This window comes from Lathamus discolor, chromosome 9 (assembly GCF_037157495.1).
Source record: "Lathamus discolor isolate bLatDis1 chromosome 9, bLatDis1.hap1, whole genome shotgun sequence".
Classification (NCBI taxonomy): domain Eukaryota; kingdom Metazoa; phylum Chordata; class Aves; order Psittaciformes; family Psittacidae; genus Lathamus; species Lathamus discolor.
Genome location: NC_088892.1, coordinates 22,926,612 through 22,942,270, shown reverse-complemented (window position 1 = coordinate 22,942,270; position 15,659 = coordinate 22,926,612). Strand labels below are relative to the sequence as shown.

At 45.5% G+C, this 15,659-nt stretch overlaps 1 protein-coding gene across 2 annotated transcripts in view; it reads left to right on the top strand.

The window, feature by feature from the left end:
* HTR2C (5-hydroxytryptamine receptor 2C) overlaps positions 1-15,659 on the top strand; it is a 142,371-nt gene that overhangs the window by 91,775 nt on the left and 34,937 nt on the right. For both annotated transcript variants that reach the window (XM_065689415.1, XM_065689414.1), the window contains exon 5: positions 14,120-14,760. In XM_065689415.1, coding sequence (XP_065545487.1) covers positions 14,376-14,760 — 385 coding nt within the window. In that variant the 5' untranslated portion in view covers positions 14,120-14,375. The remainder of the gene's footprint in view (positions 1-14,119; positions 14,761-15,659) is intronic.

Sequence of the window (15,659 nt, the reverse complement as noted above, 5' to 3'; positions counted from 1 at the left end):
GCTTTGTTCATGGGTTATTTGGGGGTGTTGTGTGTCACTGAGAGACCTGTTCCCTGTCTTAAAAACATAAGGAGAACTGATGCAATCCACAGCTCCTCTCTGGGAAGAATGCGGTCAGGCAGCAGGGCTTTCCCATGGGGTCAGTGTAGTGCAGTCCTGTCTCTGTCCTGTCAGTCCCCTGGTGTCAGTGCAATAAGCTGCTCTTGGTGAGCCTAAAGGACAGAAGATGAGGATGTGTGGGTTTGTCTTTCTCTTAAATTTCTGTTGTGATGCCGGCAGCAGAGATGAATTCCCTCTCCGAAGCAGGCCCAGTCTCAGGAATCTGAGTAGCTCACGTTGCTACTCAGAGTACTCGTAGCTGGACTGTGCTTTTGTGGCTTAAAAGAAATGAAGTAAAAAGAATTCATTTGATATTAAATAGGAGCAAGTGGAAGCAAGAAGTATTTTAAGATGTTTATGAGAATTTTTTATAATGTTTAAAAAAAATAATCTGAAGGTTGAAATTCCAGCTTTGTCCCATATTTCAGTCGTTCCTGTAAGCAAAAAGGCTTAAGCTTTGGCCCTGTGAGGTGCTATCTCCGTTTCTGCCCTGGGAGCAAGCTGCACAGAGTGTTTGCCTTTGATGTGCTCTCTTGCTTTCCCCAGGTCTTACTTCTGTGGTTTAAGTTTTAAATATGCACGCTGCTATGAGCAAGCTACCAAAACCTCTCGAGCTCTCAAGACCTAAGCCCTGTTCTGCCCTCCCAGTCTCACTCCTATGTGTTGCCACTGAAGCCTCGCAGCTCTTCTGGAGCTTGGTGAGAAGCGACCTTCATGCTGCTTACGTTGTGTTGTTGAGCTGTCAAACAAAGGGGCTTTATCTCACCTGCGATATGGGTAGCAGAGCTTGCTTTGTCCTCAGTGGGCGGCAGTGGCAGTGAGTGTGATCAAGAAGTGCAGCACCTTTGTTTCTGAATGAATCAGCTGCTCTGATTCAGAGCTGTGTCTTGTGTTGCTGGGCTTCAGTGCTGCAGCATGGCACCGGTATTTTTGGCAGAATAAAGCCCTTCTGCATCCAAATGACCACAATAGTGCCTTTGTCTAGAAAGCGTTATGTTTTTCAGCCTTCTAAATAAACTGAATGCTCTAGAAGCATCAAATATGGAACATTTTGCTTGGTGCTGTTACACCTTGTGAATCCTCAATGAAGTTACAGTCTGTAGCGTTTGGTTGTTGGGTTTTTCTGCTTCCTCCTTGGTTCTGTGCTTGAACCATGTCTATTCTCCCACACAGCTTTGCTGGGGAAGGAAAAGTAGCAGTAAGTTCACATTTCCCTACTTTCAGAGGCTCTTGTGTGCCCAGGGCAGAGTTGCCTGCTGGTTTTGTGGGGCTCAGGTCCTCCCATTGAGTGAGGTTTCTGCGCCTTGGGTCAGTGCATCTCCGGGTCCTCAGCAATTGTGATTAGCTGGTACTGAAAGAGCTTCAAGATAGTGATAACGTGCCTGACTTTGCACTTCCGTTGGCCCAAACAGGATCCTCTGTGTTCAATTTTTCTTAATTGAAGCAAACTCCTGCAAGAGGAGGATGCTTGGGTCGCATCAGCCGCGTTTCAGGGGCTCTTCCCACTGTTTAAGAGGCATTTGGTTTCTAACATTTTGCATCTCGTGCATGAGCGCTGAGACTGCAGCCTGGGCTCAACATGCTCAGTTATGCTCAGGACCTGTAAACTGCTTTTTCTACCCAGAACGGTTAGTGACTGCTGGTTGCCTGCTCCACCCCTGAGGCTTCTATCAGCCTGTATGGTGCTCCCCACTTTGAAGGTGGCTGCCTCCCTTTGGGCTCCCTTTTGGTGCAGTGTTGTTGGTGGGTGTTCCTCCATGTGTATCTTGGTCGCCTTGATCTGGATCAGATGCCTGTTTTGCCAGGTCTCGCTTTGTTTGAAGCTCTTGCACAGTGCTGTGCAGTAGCACGTCACCAGCAGCGTGGGTTTTTCTATCCGCCTATTGATGTTCAACTTGCCCAAAGGGGTTTTCCAGCAGAGGATGTTGTCCTGTCTTGTGTCAGCATCTGTACCGAACAACTGGGGTTTCTGACAGCTCAAGCTTGCAGAATAAAATCCTTGGGATATCATTTTTAATGACACTGAGAGTTGTGTTCATCTTGGAGCAGAACATAAACCCTTGCTTTGCCCTGGGGCAATCTCATGGAAACGTTTATGTTGTCAATGGAAACAAGGCTCGGGGTCACACTCCACATGCAGGAATTTTTCATGCTTCAGATGTTCCTGCAGCTCTGTTACGGGCTTCTGCGTCCTGCCTCCTTCATCTTTACATAAGGATCACATATCAACAGTGACTTTGGTTTTACTCCGGGGACTTACTGAGACAGTTCATTAAGGAGCCTGCAAACTAAACCATATTCCTCACAGATCAGGTCACGGTTTCAGCCCACCAGCAAGGTCCTGTGGCTCGCAGCAGCATCACCAGGGTGGGATGTGCTCCTGTTGACCTGTATCGATGAAGCTGATTTTGGCCTCACTGGGTATTTTGCGTTTCTAATTGCTCTTTGTGCTGCTTCGGTGTCGTAAAACTGGGAACTCAGAAATGTGTTTGCTACTTCTTTGACCTTTCTATGCAAATCTTCCTTGAGGGTCAGATGTGTGTGAGAGAGAAATGATGCCAGTGTAATTTAAAAATGATGCGATGACATCTGTTAGCTCCTCTATGCAAGGAAGTCTATTATTGCCTCTTAATGGAAGTACCCTAATTGCTTATTTTTAGAGTGTTGCCATTTATCAAACCACGGGTTTGTAATGGCTACGCTGCCCGGTATGAAGGTGTTTCAGGCATTAGGTTACTTGGCCTGATGCAGCTTGTTCTTAAGTATTCTCTGCTGCTGACTCCCCAGCCTTGGCTCATGTCTCTCTGCGCCGTGCTCGCTGTGTGCTGTGGTTGTACTCGTAAATCAGAGTAACTTCAGCCTCAAACTGTTGGTTTGTTTGAGCTTCTATGGCAAAGGACCCACTCTTTACTGAAAGCCTTCAGATGTCAGAGAAGGGATTGTGCCTTTTGCCCTCAAACATCCGTCTGCTCCTTGTGAGGCTAAACATGAAAGGATTAAATTCCAGCTTAACTCTCACTCACTCATAACTGATGGTGCCAGCACCCACATTCCTTTAGCTTGGGATGATGCTGGAGCTGTTGGACATCAGAAGCCAGGAGTGATGGACCTGCCCTGTTGTTTCTGAGGGAGCGTTCCCCTCCTGTGAAGAGTGTTTTTAGCAGAGGACCATAGAATCAACCAGGTTGGAAAAGACCTGAAGTGTTTCTCTTGCAAATGTGCTTTACTTAAGGGAGAGAAGGGGGAAATGTTTTCCCCCACTTGACAATTGATGGCTTGTTACATCCTTAACTCTGAGCTGTTCATATAGATATTACCTTGCTGACGAAGTGAAAGCTCTTTAGTAATTGCTTGTGAGAGAAATTCGGCTCCATTAAAGTTCAGCTGCCTTTGTTCCAGCCATTAAAACGCAGACGCTGCCTTATTCATATATAAATTGGTTTGATAGTTTCATTATTTTTCTTTAGTCCAGTTTATTAGAAGAGCATTTGCATCTTTCGGATATACTCATGCTAGCGTCAAGTGCATAAGGAGAGGTTGGGCTTCATCACCCGTCGCTTACATGGGGACAGCACTCTGGGTCTCTGACCACAGCACAGCAGTTACCCACAGCCTGGCTGGAAAACAGCATTTCAGCCAAATCTTAGGTAAACGTAAGAAATATTCCTCCAAACAGGGGATGGCTGCTTTGGATCCTGTTTGAGTGGTGCCACTTCTGAATACCAGTTATTCTTCACTTCTAAGGGCTAGTTTTCCTTCATAGGCTGTCACTGAGATCGGAGGCTAGCTTTGCATAACAGTGTCTGCTTCTCTGTTAGCTGTTAACCTTCGTATTTTCTCTCTTGTTCCTGGTGGTTTTCTACAGCTTTTCTCCTATTTTCATTTTCTTTGCTGTTGTCCTCGCCCTTTTGTTAAGTGCAGCCAAGCCTCTGTCTGCTGCGTAGCACCAGCCACCTCAGGACTGCTTCCCTTGCTGCAGTTTCAGCATGCCTTGTGCATTCCATCTGGGATAGAATCCAAAGGGTACAAAATCCTTATTTCACGTGTGCTCTCTTAAAGAGAGCTGGGCTCATCCAAATCGCATCAACTCCGATGAAGCACCTTTGCTCTCCACGTCATGCTGGGAGCTGAAGTAGTTTCCATTTTGTTTTGCCCCCTTGGTTTCATTATCCCTGACTCATTTACTGGTGTCATAGGTGCAGTTTGTGTCACTGCAATTTGCTGCCATGGAAATGACTCCTGCACATGTGCATGTGGCATCTGATTCCTCGCTCTTCTTCCATAATTTGGGAACTCTCAGAGCTCTACCCCAATGTCCCCATCTGTCTCTTCTCTCCAAGTTAATGAGCCTTCTTCTTCTTCTTGCTTCAGGCGTATCACCCACCATGACTTATTCATAGATGATGTCTATTAAAATTGTCAAATCCTTTGAAAATGAAATTATTTCTCTAAATAAAAAACCTGCTTCTAATCTCATTGAAGATGTTTCAACACAATTGGCCTATTTCCTGGTACAAATCAAGAGTGACTTTCCCGAGGACTGTTTGACCAGAGAGGCAATTGGAGCATCTTGTTTGCTTGAAGACGTCTGTGATTGATTATAGTGAAATATCAGAAACTGCCCCTGGCTTAGTCTGGGGGCAGCAGCACAACAGAGATTTTACCTGGAATAAGGCATCCAGATTAGATCATATGGCATGAAGCAGCCAGCATGGAGGGGTGGGAGGCTTGCAAGGTGCAGGGATGTGTCTGATCAGGGAGAAGGAAAGGAAAATGAGTGGGACTTGGGATCCTGATCTTGGGAGGAAAGCTGGCCTGAGGGAGGGGTGCTGGTGACCTCTTGGGCTCAATCTGTGAGTCAGCCTCCTTGGAGCTGGGCTTGGTGCGTGTCAGTGGAGGGCAAGGTCAGCAGGGCTGTGGGTGAGGAAGGAAGAGGGTGAAAACTGATGGAGAGAGCCAAGGCAAGAGGTCTGATGGTGTGGGAGTGATGAAGAGGGGGTGAGAGCAAGCAGGCACATGGAGAACCATGCGGTCATTTGATGCTATAGCTGGCTTAGATGATCAATGTAGCTGAAGAAAAAAGGTTTTGGAAACACAAAACTTGCCAAGAAAGGCAGAGGAATACTTCCAGCATCCCAGACTGGCTTGGGTTGGAAGGGGCCTGAAAGCTCATCCAGTTCCAACCCTTTCCACGGGCAGAGACACCTTCCACTAGAGCAGCTTGCTCCAAGCCCCATCCAACCTGGCCTTGAACACCTCCAGGGATGGATATGTCGCATCTAAGACATCTTAGTGCACTAAGAAGTTGAGTAAGCATCAGAGGTTGCTGTGCCATATGGATACAGCCCTGCAGACTAGCACTGGCAAGCTCCCAGCCTATATCTATGACCTGCTGCCTCAGAGGCAGGATGTTCCTGCATATGAATACACAGGCTTGCTCCCGTTTGAATCATCTTTCTTGAAAACAGAAGATTAATAAATAAAAGTACAAGTATTAGGAGTCAAGTGTCTTGTGCCCAGGGGCCTTAGCTCTTCCTTATCTCTACAAGAAATCCGTTGCTTAGTTTATGTATAGCTTAGGTTATATTTGTCTCTTTCGTGTCCCTCATGTGCTGGTGTATGCCTCAGACACTGAAGTAACTGTCTTTGTTTCCAGCTGATAAACTCTTAGTTCAACAGCCAAGTTTGTATCATCACATTTCATTATTAGTTATGTCATCAGTCTGTCCTCAGAGCCATTCAGCTTCTCCTGTGTGGTGTTCCAGCCTTTCCCAGTGTGGGTGCTGCGTCCCGGTTTTGACCGATCAGTGCATTCAATTCCCTAAGTAAATGTTTTGGCATCGTTAAATAAAGATAAGAAATCAGAAAGAAATGAGTGTCAAGATCAAACCTTGCCAACCCCAACGAATAACTGAGTGCCAGAGCAGGGTTTGGCTTTTCAGCCTAATCCAGTCTCATTTCTTCTGCAGCCAGTTCCATGGCTTTCACAATTGCTCTCTTTGCCTCTTTCCCTGGGGTTTACCTAATGATTTCCCTGGTGGCACCAGGTCAGGTGGCTCGGTGACATCCATGTGAATTAGAACCGCTGCTGGGGTTTTTTCCCTGTAAAATGGGGTGTTAAGGAATAAAGAAATAAAATGTCAAGATTCCAAGTCTAGATTCAGGATGTGCCTCTGGGAAACTCGTGTCGTGTTTTATGGCACTTTTCATGTATCTTTAAATCTTTAATTTCCCTGTTAAGAGTTTTCTACCTACTTTTTGTCTTCAGGCTTTTCCTTGGTCCTGATTTACCGGAATATCCGGTTATGGTATATTTGGACCAGAGAAACATGGCCTTCTGAATTTATAGTGTCAGTCTTCCCTTTCAGGTCCATAGGGATAAGGTTTTCAAAGGGGGGGGGGGGGGAAGAGAGGGGCACTAAAAACAACAACAACAAAAAACCCTTCATTTTTTTGCAATGTTCTTTGTGTTTCTTTTGTTTCTTAGGTTTTATTTTGTGGTGTTTTTGTCTGGTTTTGGTTTACTTTTAATCTCCTCAAGCTTATCATTTATCAGTCTTTGTTCCCTAACATTCCTGGGATCCAGTGTACTCCTCATGTATGAAACAGCCACGTGAGAGCCTGTAAAACTGAAAGCAGAGGCAAAATGCGGGGTCGTGGTCTCTCTCTCTACAGTAGAGCATCTCCACAGACTTTACAAAGAGGTGCAGTGGTGCGACCAGGGCTTTGGTGTGTAAGAGGCTGCACGCTGCCAAGAGCTGGGTTTGAATCACTCCGTGAGCATTATCCATACAGTAGGAACCTTTGGCTGCTCTTGCTATGAATAGCTATGTTTCCTATGTAATTTTTATGTATGAAATATGACTCATGGATGTTGTGGTTATTCCTTCTCTGCCATTGAACTGGTATGTGGAAAATCATTATTTAATTATAACAGTATAGTAAAGCCCTGAGCAGTTTGTCAGGGACACTTTTTATTCTGCTTTGCCCTTTGCTTTGCTTTCCCTGTTTCACCTCATGCTGTGATTTTGGTTTTCAGAAGATGCTCTGGCAGCACTGACAGTAGGAAGGGCACTCAGTGGCATGTATTAATGGTGCACCACCACGTTAGGCAGGAGGCTTCTATTAAATATCTTATAATTTAAATTAAAGAGCTCTCTAGGCTTTGAATTAGAGGGTTCTGTGGGTTCAGGTGCTTCCTGGGAAAACTGACTTAAGGGAGAACCGGTTTCAGCTGTGTAAACCCCATGGTGAGCATCCACATCCCCATGCCATGTTGGTCTGTGCGTAGGCATGACAGGCTGAGAGCTGGGCTTGCTAAGGCTCCTTAAGGGGAGACTTCAGAGCTGCTCCAGTGCCTAAAAGGGCTGCAGGAAACCTGGAGAGGGGCTTGGGACAAGGGCCTGTAGGGCCAGGCCAAGGGGAATGGCTTGAACCTGCCCGAGGGGAGACTGAGCTGAGCTCTGAGGCAGAAGCTCTTCCCTGTGAGGGTGCTGAGGCGCTGGCACAGGGTGCCCAGAGAAGCTGTGGCTGCCCCATCCCTGGCAGTGCTCAAGGCCAGGTTGGACACAGGGGCTTGGAGCAAGCTGCTCCAGTGGAAGGGGTCCCTGCCCGTGGCAGGGGTTGGAGCTGGAGGAGCTTTAAGGTCTATGGTTCTATGATGGGTCGAGCTGCCTGAACCAGGTTCCATATGCAAAGCTGAGGGAAGATTCTTCCTGGACCACGTGTGGCATTTGGTACAGGATGTGCCCCATGTGGCTGCTTACTAATCCCAGTTTCTTCATTTAAAAACTGAGATGATATGACCAACCTGGCCTGATTTCAGAAGAAACAGAGAACCAGAGTGGAAAGAAAGCTACAAATGCAACATCAAACAGTTTCTTGCTTGATGGAGAAGTTTGCCTTAAGTGACAGGTGAACTGCTACCATTCCCCTAAAGAAGGGCACGTGTTTGGGTAATGGTGTGTGTACGTTCCTGCTGTGACTCAGGATCTGGCCTGGTGAATATTCATGTTCCTCTTTTCCAGATTAAGTGCTGCTTTTTATTACTATTGCAAAGGGTGCACAATGACTCAAGAATGTCAGGTTAATTGTTATGAATGTGAGATTTCCCCCAAAATAAAAGCATTTCATGGTTATTTTATATTTAAATGCATATATGGAGGTAAGTGTGTGTTCCTATGGGCACGCACCGGTAACAAATGTCATCTATGTGGTATTTGAGAACTGTGAAGACATATGGCTGAATCAAAAGGGGACTGAGGGAATGTCACCCCATTGGTGGCTGAAGGTGGGGGGGTGTCTTTGCAGCCACAGGAGCTGCCGGGGGGGGAATCTGCAGACTCAAATCTGTGTGTGTCAGGGAGCAAATGCACGCAGTGCCTATAGCAAGCGCTGACTTTTCAGTGCTGGTATTGAATGCTTTCAGGTATTTATTGGTAAGGATGAAGCAAAATCCAGGTTTTAATTCATTATTAACTTTATTATTCATCCCACACAGTAATAAGGGTCCCAAAATAGACCTGCCAAGGAGGCTGAGGGATGCTCAGCTCGTCCTTTTACGATGGTGAATTTTAGCCACTGGGGACATGCTGATTTAAAGGAAAAAAATATTCCCCCCCCCCAAGAAGGCAGTTTAGAATGATATCTACACATAGAAAATATGAACAACTTGGGTGCCATCATTCCAGGAAGTTAGGACAGTATGTGATGAGACTCAGATTTATTCTGTTGTAGTCCTTCTGTGTGTCTGAGCCCAGAGAGCAAGTTCATCATTGCAGGGAGTGGTGGAGTATCTGCATCTTCTTGTGAGGCTCCCCGGTGCTCTTCCACCAAGGGAAAACAGGAAATAAAGATGCTGGTCTTCCTGCCGGAAGGTAGATTAAGATCCCTTCTGTGTGCTTGTGGTGCCTTGGAATGTCTGGGGAAGAAATTAATGCCTTTCTGACTTGGTATTAGGGAAGATACGGAGAGGGAAATTAATGCTGTTTGGTTATGGACAGAATGGTAGTGATTCATTGTTATGACCCTACAAAATGTCATTTCTCACACACTTGAGTTTGTGTCTGAGAAAATCCATTTCCTCTTGCTGTGGAAAAAATGAAACTCTCTCTTTTTTGAGTTTGGAAGTCATTAAATAGCTGCTTTCTGGGCTGGAATTAAACAAAGTGGTTAAAAGCTGTGTCTGGGGAGGTTTCCCCGAGGTTTTGCTGAGTGTTTTTAACCCTGATTCATCTCTGGAGCCTGCTGGGAAAGCTTCCAAAATATCTTGCAAATCTGAAGAGGGAGTATTGAATAATTCCTTGGGGAGAAAGTCCTTGATCAAAGTGTTGGTAATACGGTCCCCACTTGAAGAGCGGCTCTGGGAAGTATTTAAACACTTTTAAGCGTCTGGGCTGCATCCTCAGTTCATTTTGAAGCGGGCATCTACAGAATAATCATTGCGCGTTGATTTCTCTTTTCCCACTGAAATGGCTGTGAAAACACAATCTCTCTGTTGACCCTGCTTTCAAAAGGCAGGAACGCTCCCTGGGGCTCCCGGGTGACTGAAATGAGTTGGGCGTTTCTGCATTTGCCACTTTACAGAATATGTTTGAGCCATAGGTTTCTTGGACACCTCAACAGGAATATCTTGTAGTGCTCAAGGCCAGGTTGGACACAGGGGCTTGGAGCAAGCTGCTCCAGTGGAAGGGGTCCCTGCCCGTGGCAGGGGTTGGAGCTGGAGGAGCTTTAAGGTCCCTTCAACCCAAACCAGGCTGGGATTCATATGATTCTATGATTCTTCCTCATATCTACACTGTTTCAGTTTAAAGCCATTATTCTTGATCTGCACAGAAATAAGGATGTATGTTATTGTGGCCACACAGAGATAAAAAGTGAATTGCAAGTGCCTAAAATACAACGTTCTGAAAATATAAAATATGCCTTTATTCAGTCACTAAAACTAAAGGGGCTCTTGCAAAGTAGTTGTGAAAAGATGTATTTTAAAGCAGCCTTCTGTTCCAAACAGAAACGAAAATGAGTTTGGCAAGCATTAGGAAAATAGATTAGTAAAGAAGCAAATAGCTGGAAATGCAGAGTTTGGAGTGAGGAATGAAGCCTTAGATGTGCTTTTTTGAGCCTGAACGGTGTTAATTATTTATTAGTATATAACTTTAAAGTATTTGTCATCTTGTAAAGGGTTTCATGGAGCCGTAACAACTCACATCAGCCCACTGTCTGGCTCACGTAGTTGTGAACTATCTGCAACTGCTTCCCCGTGAAGAACTGCAGTATTTGCAGTTCAGTTTGCTCATCTTCGTGTTTATTTTTACCCCTCTGGAAGGCTCCCATCTAATCCAAGGCTGAAGGAAATCCTTGTGACTTGAAACCATGGTTGATCTTTGACAAGTTCTTGGCTCTCCTCTGCTTGGCAATGAAATGTGAATGGGACTCAGTGAAGCGAGTACTGCTGATAGTTTAGGAGGAAGGCGTCTCTTTTGCTCAAACATGGCCTCTGTCGCTACAACAAGCCATTGGATGTTTGTTTTTCTCATGGGAAGGAAATTGCTGAAAGTCATAATTTTTGATCATTAAGTACCTTTGTTTTTTACAGCAAGACTTAGCAGGAATTAATGTGTTCTGTCCTCTCGGAGCCAGCTTGAGACTCGGGTTCTACCTGGGGGCTAAATTGACAGCCTTTGATTTCTTGCCCCATTTCAATGCATGTTGTTAACATTCAGGCTATGAGTCCTAGAGAGTTAGTGAATGATTTATGAGAGCACAGGAGCTCCGAGTGCATCCAGGAGAGGCAGGATCCTGGCTGGGGGCCGGGGAACTTGTGGAGCTCTCAGCAGGTGGCTGGTTTCCTCCAGGAGCTTTGAAGGGTGAAACAGCTGAAGACAAATGCATTTAATTCAACGGGGAAAAGAGCTGTGTTTATTCCAAGGAAGGTTTGTCTGTTTGTTTGCTCCTTTTAGCAAGAGAAATGGTTGTAAACACTCCCAAAGGCATCCGAACCCCCCAGTGCCCTGCTAGTTACAGGCTTACGAGCCACCATAGCTCTTAGGTTTTAACCTTCTGGAATATATGAAAGCTTCAGCATCTCAAACGCTTGGTTTAAATAATTCAGGTGTTCTTGAGGGGAAAGAAACAAAACTGATTTTTTTCTGCTTTCAGTTTATTCTAAATTGGACTAAATCTGAAGGGAAAACGTGCCCAAAGAACTCGTTACTTGACTATCAAAAAGCAAGAGTGGCACAGCCAAGAACCTGGCTTTGCTGGATGTTTAAACTATAGTTTTAAGGCCTGCTGGTGGTGGATTGCACTGGAATTGATGCTTGACCACAGAATTCAGGATGTGTGCTTTGAAGTCAGTGATTGGAAAAAAGTCTGTGGGAGGCACAGGTTTTAATTTAAAATTATGGAGATATTTCTTAAACATATGCAGAATTCATGAATCAAATGTGAATTATTTGTCTGGTACAGTGATGTGCTCAGAAGTGTGTAGCTGAAGGAATTAGTCATAAAGTTTTACCTTGTGGAGGCTGAGGGATGCAGTGAAAAAGAAAGCTGATTTAAACCCGTGTGAAATAATGCAAGTATTAATGAAGCAATAGGACTGTTAACTCCTAAGGTGGAGCCGGATCTGCAGCACTGCAGTCCTGAGCTGTTAGAAAATAAGACAGTTTTAATTCAGAAACCATATTTTGCAGTTAGATTTCTTCTGTTTTGTGGCTTGTTCATTGGGGGTGTAGGAGGGGTGGTTTTTGTTTCGGTTTTATGATCCAGAGTTGGGGCAGCTTCCTGTCCATGTTCCTTTGGCAACCCCAAGTAGCACATACAAGGAACGGCAAATTCAGATCTATGGCAAGTGCGGCGGTAGCATCACCTTCTCCAGGAGCTTGTACCTGCGAAGAAGGAAGACCAGGGCTAGGCTCCTGCTCTCTGAGCACATCATAGAATCCTAACCTTGTTTGTGTTGGAAAGGACCTTAAAGCTCGTCCAGTTCCAACCCCTGCCATGGGCAGGGACACCTTCCACTGGAGCAGGTTGCGCCAAGCCCCGTCCAACCTGGCCTTGAGCACTGCCAGGGATGCATCACGTCCTCCTGTTTGGGCATGGACTTTCTGCTCATCCTGCCAAGATGGTGCTGTGGCATGACCAGGGGTGCCCAAGAGTAACGGACCCAAAGAGAGGATTTCTGGAGACCCAGAAATTCCCACTGGCTTTAATGGAGTGTCCTACATAGCTAAGCTCAAGTGCCACAAAGCTGCCTCCTACCTCCTTCACTGCAGAAAGGTGACTCGGAAAACCGGTTGATTTTGTTCACAGCTTTCAAGTAAAAGCTGTTTTGGAGGGGAAAAAAAAAATACTCTGAAGTATTTTGAAACTTTCTATGGACTTTTTTTAGACCACTTAAATTAGAAAAAACCCAAGGTCCAGTGACTGCTCCTCATTCATCTGCTCGTGCAGCTGCGGAATTATTTGCTGTGCGCATAGTGCAAAGCTTCTTCCTAAATATGAGGTTTAGAGACCCTTTGGGAGTAATTAACTATAATGCAGAAGCAAATCTGGTTTCATTGTCTGCGCCGCTCATTTAAGAAATGTTTTTGTGCACAAAGCCCATTAGTAAGTTTCCAAAACCTTCATGAATGTTAAGCATTTTATTATAGGACTCTGAGCTCTTCTTATTTTGCATAAACCCGAATGTAATCCCATGAATTACATTTCGCTTTTGGTCCCTGGATAGTGAATTGCTGTGGCACATGTGTGCCACAGTGCATTCAGGGGCTGAAATGTGGCTTTTATCTAGTTATTTATTTAACAGTTATAGAACAGCTCTTTTCCCCTGGACTACACAAAAAGTTGAAATTATGCTTAGAATAAGTTGCACGCTACTGATTTTGTTCTGGCTGGCTTCTATACAGTGTGTGATGTGTGTTCTTTGTTGTCTTCATAAGTTATATGGGATTGGCAGTCAAAATGATTGAGTTCCTGAGGTTGTGATTTAGCCAGGACTGGGAATATGCACCTTTAGCCTCAGTGGTGTAGTCATGTGCCTGAAGTTAAGGGTATGTTAGATTTGCTGAATTAGGTCAATGCACAAGGCTAATGGACTCCTTCAGAAGCAGCAGCGTGATGCTTTCTAGCCAGTATTACGTGGGCAGTCAGGGGTTGTCGTCTGATTTGCCCTCACTGTCAACTACTTTGTGAAGCAGCATAAATCACGAGAGATACACTGAGGAAATCTGTCCTACGCACTGTGTGTGATGAGGATGCTGATCCTTGTACCTGCTGGGCGAGTGGTCCTGGGCGGCAGGCTGGTTGGATGGGGTTTGCTGGCCCAGCTGCATGCTGGTGACTATCATGGGAGCACTGTGGCACAGAAATGGATGAGGAAGAGCAGAAAGAACTGCTCAGCTTTTATGAAGATTTGTCCTTTCTCTTCAGTCCTTGTTATCAGTTTGTTTGCAGAGACTGATACCACAGCAACATACAGTGTCGTCCAATATAGCCAGCATTTATTGCCTAATAAAAACCATTATAGGAGAGTTATAAAACCACAATAGGAGGGTTAATCGTGAACACCTGAGTGTTTTTACACCTGGGCTTTATCGCAGAATACGCAAAATCTATTCAAACATTTGCACTGGAAGCGCTGGTTTACACAGTGCTTGGGCTGTGCTATGTGGATTGGTTGGAATTCCGTGTGATTACTGGTTTACACAGCAGCAGAGTAGCTCTGAAGTGGCTATCAATTGAAACATATTTTGCTCTTCAGACTCGCTTTTGCAGGTTTCACAAAACATTTAATTAGTGATAATCAGCTTTTAACCAGCCAGAACACACTGATGTGATTCTCTCTTTTTTCCCCCCATAATTGTAGGCAAAGTCTGTACCCATAAGATAAATTGCTTCCCGTCTGGAGAACATCTTAGCCAGCAGGAAGGAAGAGAATAAGGGTGTCAGTTCAGGGGGATATAAAGAAGGTGTTGTGTGTGCTGTGATTTCAATGAAGAATATTCTTTTTCCTTTTCAGAATGGTAGACCTGGAAACCAACTGCAGATTGCAAAGTCTCCTTTCTGTCGAGGTCACTGGTCAGCGATCATCTTCCACCACATCCAAGGAAACCAGAAGAGCTCTGCACTAGCTTCTAAGGTTTGCCTCACCATGGAAGATCATAGGATTTTCTGGCTCAGGTTTTATGGAGTTCAGTGTCTGCCTTGGACTTGCAATTTGGAAAAGGGATCACCTCTGAGGCACTGTTGAGAGACACAAAACCCCGTCGCAGACAATGAGCACTTTAAGTAGTCCTGGAATATTACTCAGCTTAACGACAGTGTCTGTTACCCTGGATTTTAGCTTGCATGGTGGTCTCATGGCTTGGTCCCTAAGCAGCAATTTGACTCTGAATCAGAGTTTGCCTACATCTGATCCTCTTAACGCCTCTGAGAAGAGCGAAGTCTCTCGGATGTCTGTGAGGGAGAAGAACTGGCCAGCCCTCCTGATCTTGGTTGTCATCCTGCTCACCATCGGGGGGAACATATTGGTAATTATGGCTGTGTCCTTGGAGAAGAAGTTGCAGAATGCCACAAACTTCTTTCTGATGTCCTTGGCAGTGGCAGACATGCTGGTGGGTATCCTGGTCATGCCCGTGTCGCTCATTACAGTCCTGTATGGTAAGTGGCTTCCCTCCTTGTTTGGCTCTTTGCTTTCACAGGGAATCCCCCGAGGCTGCAGCGATCTGCTTTGCCCACGTTTTCATGCGCTGGTGGCTTGGGAAGTGTCAGAGGGAACTTGACTGGGTCTGTGCTGAGGGTCACGCTCTGCTGGGTGAGGGCAGTGCCCTGCTGACAGCAGGGCCTTTTTCCTGCTGCCAGGAATGACCTGTGGCTGGTGTTGCCATCGGGTTTTTGTTGCTGAAGGCACCCGGAGAAACTGCAGCAGAGTCAGCTTCTTACCTCTTGGTTGGAAGTTAGCCAGGGGACAAGAGACTAGGGAAAAGCCAAGGAGGAGTTGTGTTTGTGACTGACCCAGCTCCTTGAGCTCCCACCAATATCTGTGCGAGCTGAGCAGTGTGGTTAATGAAGGAGGTTTGCACTGTTAGATTCGGCTTCCAAATGAAAACCAGCACCGTTGGCATTCATACCTGAGCTTGGCTGTGTCTATCAGGGCGTCATTTTGCCTTTCTGTGCCTCTGTATCCCTGTCTTCATAAAGTGCTTGGAGATCTGTGTGTATAGGTGTAAGCATTTATTTCTCCCCTGCCGCATCAGGGTTGGTGTGTTTGTGCTCATGGGGGCATTGCTCCTGCACTCAAGTATAGAATCGCTTTTAGCACTTCTAAGGAGTAAAGTACAAAACAAATCCAGCTTTCTCGTCTGTCCCAGTCTCCAAATCTGACTTCTTTCAGTGTGGTGCTAGGACTTTCCATCACTGGTATTACAGAGGGGCATTTGCATTTGCCTGTGTCCCCGATGATCATGTTTCTAGACTCGCGTACCAGTATAATGTGTGTGTGGTTCATAGAGAACAGTCATTTTTGAAGTCTGTTTTCAAATTTTCTTTGAAAAGGATTT